Raw genomic sequence first — 7473 nt, 5'->3', positions numbered from 1 at the left:
TCTTTTTCAATGTGAATTATGGCATTGGAGCTACTGTTTTGCAAGTTTACTACCCCCAGTAAAAGTTTACTAGGGGTAGTAATCTTCATTTTTTTGCCGGTATGCTTCCGGCAAGATCCGGTGGGTTCCGGTGACATTTTTTTCAAAAAAATCCAGTGAGACTCCGGCATCTCCGGCGATTTTCCGATCACCATCAATTTTCCGGCGACCGGAATCCGGTGACCGGCGCCGGTGTCCGGTGTGCTTCCGGGAAAGTCTTCCCTTCTTCTTTTTCATTTTTTCTCTTTAAATAAAGGTTAAGGGTAAAAAAGTCTTTTAAAATATCATTTTATTATATTTTAATAAAGATTTGTGTATTTGGGCTTAAAATAAGTACCTTGTATTCAAATGGGCTAATAAAAAAGATTATCATTGAAATGGGGTTTGACTTTTTCTATTTTGTGCATTAGGGCTTTTTCCCTAACTCGGGGTTAATTTACTCGATCAAGATTCTCCTCCATTTTATAAAAAGAAGGGAAAAAACCATTTTTATAAAATGGAGGAGAATCTTGATCGAGCAAATTAACCCCGAGTTATAAGGACGAGTGGATCACTTCAATGTCGACTACTAAAGTCCAAGTCGCGCGGATGCGTCCAAAGATGCAAGACTTTTTTTTCTGCTTTTTTTGTTTTTGCGTGGTAGCTGGAGATGATTAAAAGGCGGGACCAGTTCATCTTCAATTCTTCATATACTGCAATTGACCAAACGTCAACCCGAGAACAGAAGACTCATGAGTCTTTCCATGGTCCTTTGTGTTTTATTAAAATCCAGCAAATGACGACGACCCAGTCTGGAATAGAAAGCTAGCTCGAGCAGAGAGTGAAGTTGTCCGGAAACTTCCCCCCGCCTACGACTACAAAAGGCCGAATCCGGAATATACTGCTTCACTTATCATCAACATTCAACAAAACAACCATTTGGTATATACCAAAAATCCTCTCGATCAGTTACAAATTCCACAAACAAGCTAACATTGGCGGCAGTCCTACTCCTATTATCGGCATTCAAAGTTGTTACTAACAGTAACATTAACAATATTACCTGCAGATCTTGTTGTAACAATGCTCTCTAATTGTGGTTCACTTGGACAAACCAACACCGCCATTGTTGAATCAATAGGCCCGATAACCAAATTGACGCTCCCTCGTCGCTTTGTCTATCTGCAATGGTGTCCCTACCCCATGGGCAATCTCCATGAGATGGCGAGGATGCCAATAGTCTTGGCTTAATCCAGAAATTCGTATCCACACTTGGGTGTGTGTTTGAGGCAGATTAGCACCGGGTATGAAGTCTGGCTTCCATTCGAATAACCGAAAAATTCCATTAGCGAGAGAACATGTACCACTTCTCCAAATTCTTCTCATGTCATCTTCACTATTGAAATGAATGTCAAAGAAACCCTTACCCAATGGAACCAACTGCCATGGGTTCGTAGTGTTCCACTGAGCCGCAATGGAAGCTTTCAGAGAATCAGTTCTCATAGGAACCGATCCTTTACGAAGTAGAAGTCTACCAATGAGATTAGTGCGAAATTTCTGCAATTGTTCATAATATAAATCGTCACTAATCTTGACATAGATCATGTCACCGTGTACCTCTGGGTTTGGTAGTTGGCAAATGATGGTAGGGTCAATTGTATCAATTGAACCTCCAACAATGGAAGCAAAGGTCTGTGTTCGAGATTGGGTCTTTGGCAGAGACAAAGATCCTCCACCCTCAATAAAATCCAGTCCCAAGGGTCTCTCAAATGGTTCGCAAGGAGCAACCAAATTGACGATGGCAGTAACATCCTCTGTTGCTGCCGTGATAGTTGTCGATGTGCGGCTCGCTGCTGAGATCGACGCTAATGGGGTTGACGTCGCCGGGATTGATGTCGTAGCCACCGCCGCCGCTGTTGAGATCGGCGTTGTCATTGATGGTGTTAGGTCATGTGTACGCTTCACTGTTGAGGGTTCCCCAATGATGCAGCAGGAGTATGGAGGGCTAACCAGCGTTAAACCCCAATAAGTGGAGAGTCTTCCAGCGAAAAACTCTATAGGACCAAAACCTGGAGCGCGCTAGGAAACTAAAAGTAAACTCTTAAGATCTGAATTATAATTGATAAACTGAATGTCAGCTACCCAAAATGGTGCTTATATATGGGAAACAAAACCCTAGGGCGACTAACAACCAAACCTAAAAGCCAAGGATTGAATTAAAACAGAATCCGAAAATAACTAGGAAACATAAAATCTCAAAAACTAATAAAACGCTGATTTGAGGTCCAAAACAAACTCGGATGGCCGAAAAAGCCCATACATCGTGGCAAAGCCACGAGTCTTGTTCGTTGGGCCGTTCCCCTTCCAGAAAGGTATAATAATAGTCATTAGGACACCGAACGCCAAATCTGCAGCAAACCGAGTTTGGACCTGCAACGATCGATCTATTCCTCGATTGCTTCTGCCATCCGTCCTACATCAGTCTCCTCCACCTCCGAAGAACTCGACCCCGAGTTCTCAATAGAATAAAGAGCCTCATCCGCATGGTACTCATAAATATCAGCCACATTAAAGGTATTTGAAATTGATATAAAAGCGGGAAGTGCAACAACATAAGCGTTGTCATTGATCTTCCGTAGTACCTTGAAAGGACCATACTTCTTGGGTTGCAGCTTATTGTAGGTACCAACAGGAAACCTTTCCTTCCTTAAAAACACCATTACGTCATCACCTTCCTTGAACAACTTAATCCGGCGATGCTTATCAGCGGCAGCCTTATTCTTTGCATTAGTGGCCTCCAATTTAGCTCTAACTGACTCACACATCCGCCATTGGTTGCCATTCTTAGGAACCAGAAGGACTGGAATTGCACAAGGGCTCATGCTCTCACGAATAAACCCCTTCTTCAGCAAGTCCTCAATCTGCTCCCTCAAGATCTCATTCTCTTTAGGACTCATACGGTAAGGGGGAAGATTTGGTAAGCTGGCACCTGAAATAAAATCAATCTGGTGTTGGATGTCTCGCATGGGTGGTAACTCATTTGGTAGCTCATCGGAAATCAATTCCTCAAATCCCTTAAGCAACTGTTGTACCTCTTCAGGGATCTCCACAGGTTCTTTCTCTGCACTAAACAACCCCTTAATCACCACAAGACAACACAACTCTGACTCCTTAAAGTCTTCCTCTATCTCCCGCTCATTCCTGGACAAGATCAGAAAGCTCTCCCTCTTCTTTTCTACAGGTTTGACAAAGTTCACCACAGGAGCCTTAGCAATCTTGAACTCACCCCACATAAACAACATCACATTATCCCGACCCCTGTAAGTAACATCAACATCATACTGCCAAGGACGCCCAAACAGAATATGACAAGCATCCATGTCCAGAACATCACAAACTACTTCATCCATATAATGCTTACCAATCGAAACAGGCACTTTACAAGTTCTGGTTACACGCACTTGAGGACCTTTCTTTACCCAACCCAGAGAATAGGGCATCACATGGGCCTCTGTTGGTCACTTCAAATACTCTACCAACTTTTCAGCAACAAAATTTTCGCAACTCCCATTATCCACAATCATATTACACACCTTGTTGTTGACAGAGCAATACGATCTGAAAATGTTCCTACGTTGACCGTCCTCCTCCTTGGGAGACAACAAAATTCTCTGCAATACAATGTTCACCTTTTCTGGAGAATCTTCCACTGCAAATTCAGCCCCTTCATAGTCATCGCCTCCTTCCTCCGTCTCGTCTTCCTCACAAGCCTCGACCAAAGCCTGAACTGCGTTAACCACCTTCGGAGGTGCAGTACACTCGTTGGATCTATGACCAGGCTGTAAACACTTATAACAAGTTCCTGGAAAAGGCCTTGCATAAGGGTTAAAAGGTCGCTGCACAGGTGCTGCCCGAGTCGCTCTGCTAGTACTGCCAACAGCACCAAATGCCCTGGTGGCCATTCCACCTGTATTCTGCGACACCGTTTTTCCTTGATCTCCCATTGAACTCCTGACTTCAGTACTCCTCTGACTAGTGAATCTTGGGAATTGAAAAGAAACCCTAGGGGACTTCTCCATCAGCTCCGCCTTTATCGCCAAGCTTGCAGCCTCAGTCACATACCACATAGTTTGCAAGCGAATCTTCTCTTGTATGGAAGGTCTCAACCTACTGATGTACCGAGCAACCTTCTGCCCTTCAGATTCGCCTAAGTCATTGCGCTCAGAAAGACGCACAAACTCAGCGGTATACTCTGTTACAGTCTTCGCCCCCTGAACACAATCTAGGTACATCCTGTAAAGAATCTGTTCATAGTCCTCCGGCAAAAATCGTTCTGTCATCAATTGTTTCATCCTCCGCCAATTCTTGACTGGTTTTTTCCTTTGCCTCAATCTCGTCAATGCCAATTTATCCCACCAAACTGCCGCAGTGCTCTTGAGACGAGCTACCACCAACTTCACTTGCTTATGTTCTGCGACATTCATATGCTCCATGAATCTGTCCACTTCAATTTGCCAATCCACAAATTCCTCCACGTTCATCATCCCATTAAAGAAAGGGATATCAACCTTCATCCTGAAATCCTTATCATCTTGCCCTAATTGCGCATGATCAACCGCTTCATCTTCTGAATCAGACTCAGAGCAGCTAGCAATTGTGGTTCCTCTCCCTCGTAGAACCCTATGTTGAGGAATATCTCTGCTTTCTCCACGCTTCTTATTGTTATTATCAGTCTTCAATTCGTTCACCTGATTAGTCAACGTAGCAAGGGCTGCGGTAAAAGTCGCAGTAACACCTTCTAGGATACCTTCTAAGTCTGCTCTAGTAATCGGTACGTCACCCATGATCAAGGATACAAGAGACAGGAACGTCTGGCTCCAGATACCACTTGACGCAGCAGGAGTATGGAGGGCTAACCAGCATTAAACCCCAATAAGTGCTCGCCTTCCAGCGAATAACTCTATAGGACCAAAACCTGGAGCGCGCCAGGAAACTAAGAGTAAACTCTTAAGATCTGAATTATAATTGATAAACTGAATGTCAGCTACCCAACTGAATGTCTGTTCCTCGATTGCTTCTGCCATCCTTCCTACATCACCCAACAATGAAGTCAAGCCCAAGAGATCGGTATGACATGGCTCAGGTGGAGCCTATCAAACCGATGAAGCCATAGTTGAGCCTTATGTTCATGTTCATATTTGCTAGTGATTTTTGGTGTACGTAGATTCACTACGTCAATTTTGGCTTCAGACGACCTGCCAGGTCGGTCGTCTGAATGTTTTTTCAGCTGTCGTCTATCAAGCAGTCATCTGATAAGCATTCAGTCGACAGACCTCGTTAGACGTCTGATACAACTTCGACGACAAATTGTATATAAGCAACTGTCGTCTGTATGCACCTACATTCGTAACAAAATTAAAGTTTCTGTCGTTAGAAAGCTTCTTAACGACATAAAAGTATCGTCGAAACTAAAGTAATACTAAAGATGTGAGCAGCCGTCTCTCGTCTCAAACTTATTCACACGTTACTATTTTGTCGTCTAAATATATCTCAGACGACATACGTCAAACCTCTTCTCTCGACTCAAATGCATTCAAACGTCACTTATCTGTCGTCTGATACTTACCTCAGACGACATATACTATGGTCATCTTTTACTTTAAGACGACATATAAATGTCGTTTGAATATGTAGAGACGTCGATGTCCATGGGGATATCTGTTGTCTGATTTTAATTTGGATGACAATTTAATAAAGCATTTGCACAACATGATTCAGAAATCTCAAATTCATTCTTATTACCAAAACCAATCAAATTACAAAGAGTTATTTATTCTAAAGGGACCCATAAGCTATAAAATATAAAAAATATCAAACCAAATAATAGCAACTACAATATGGTGGTGTGCAGAAAGTCCTCCTAAGTCCTAACTGCACTAAGGCACTCTGATACTTTCATCATACTCATCAAACTCCAATATGCACCATTCATTCAAGTGTCACCTGCAACATTGAAGACAAAGAACTTTAGTGAATCAATATGAGTATATGTCAATAAATAATTAAATTTCAGCAATAAGAAGTAAGTAAGCACTACGTCCTTTTTGGCTTCAGACGACTGGGTTCAGACGACAAAAGACTTTTAGTCTGTCGTCCCGAATATTGTAACGACAGACATTTAAAAGAGTGTCGTCTGAAAATAGCAACTCAATAGTAGTTAAAATTAACGTGTTTTTGAGACGACATACGTTTGTCGTTCAAAAAACAAGGAAAAATGTACCCTAATGTTACACTTATAAGACGACAGAAAACTGTCGTATGGTGAAGAAACTTAAATGTGTCTGAAGCTGTTTTTTTTTTTGGCATAATTGGGGGAGTTTTTTTTGACACTTAAAACCAACTCTCATTCTCTCAACTCCCCCCGATACATTTCTTTACTTTTCTCAACTCTCTTTTCTCTCTCTCAACGTTCCTCACCCACAGAACCAAAACCTCTCTTCCTCCTCCCTAAAAACCAAATTCTCTCCTCTTCACATTCTCAAATTGATCGAATCCTCTCCTCTATCTAATACCCTAAAACCAATTTCTCTCATCTAGATCTGGAGACCCAGATCTGCCCCAATTTCAACCTCCCAAACCCTAAATCTCCAAACCCTCGCAAACCATGTCCACCGTCAAGGCCACCACCCGGAAGAGGCGCGCGGCCAAGCCCGACCAAGCCCGAGCTCGCCAAGTCGGCCAACGTCAATCTCAATCTCGACCTTTCCAGGTTAACGGCAGAGCCGTGGTGAGAGGAGAGTCCAGGATGGACGGGGTGGAGGAGGACCTTGGTGACGATCTCGTTGGTGGTGGGATTGGCGAGGAAGTCGACGGCGGCGATGCGGCAGAGAATGAGGGGCTTGGAGAGAACACGAGGGGAGAGAAGAAGCGGAGTTGGTGGAGTGTTCGAGGTGGCCTTAGGGGAAGTAGTAAACCCTAGTATGGAGGGTGGGGATGGAGACGGAGTTGCCGGCGCAGGCTCGCCAGATTTTGGGATCGATGGAGACGAGCTGTAGGGGAGGCGGCGGCGCGTGGGAGTGAGAGAGATGCTGAGAATTGGGAGACATGGTGGTTGGGATTTAGAGATTGGAGGAAGAAGAGGAATGGAATCTCTCTCTTTCTCTCTCTTTCTTCTCCAGGTTTTGCTAGGTTTCCAATGGCCACCGTTCCAGGACAGCTGATCTGGGAGATCACCAAGAAGGAGGAACAAGCCTGCGAGCTTGGTTCACAAGTCTGTGATGAGGAAGGAATTCCCTCGCATGGCCAAGGCTGTTACCAATCAGGTACCAACATGCTCGATTTACAATTCGTTGTTTTGTTGATGCATATGTGTTTTTGTGGAATGTTATGAATGAGGATAGGTCGACTTGAGTTTTGTGGAATTCATCTTCCACCATGACTGTTGGTTTCTCCATC

General features: G+C 43.6%; 1 protein-coding gene across 1 annotated transcript in view; it reads right to left on the bottom strand.

Annotated features, from left to right (window-relative positions):
• LOC101291324 overlaps positions 1-7473 on the bottom strand; it is a 28517-nt gene that overhangs the window by 16139 nt on the left and 4905 nt on the right. The window contains exons 4-8 of the mRNA XM_004295544.1: positions 6682-7106; positions 3555-4930; positions 2496-3434; positions 1636-2097; positions 1446-1575 (exon numbers count right to left, since the gene is read on the bottom strand). Coding sequence (XP_004295592.1) covers positions 1446-1575; positions 1636-2097; positions 2496-3434; positions 3555-4930; positions 6682-7106 — 3332 coding nt within the window. The remainder of the gene's footprint in view (positions 1-1445; positions 1576-1635; positions 2098-2495; positions 3435-3554; positions 4931-6681; positions 7107-7473) is intronic.

The sequence above is a fragment of the Fragaria vesca genome, linkage group LG3, assembly GCF_000184155.1.
Source record: "Fragaria vesca subsp. vesca linkage group LG3, FraVesHawaii_1.0, whole genome shotgun sequence".
Lineage (NCBI taxonomy): Eukaryota > Viridiplantae > Streptophyta > Magnoliopsida > Rosales > Rosaceae > Fragaria > Fragaria vesca.
The sequence above is the reverse complement of the archived record's forward strand: the minus strand, read 5'-3'. Positions and strand labels throughout refer to the sequence as shown.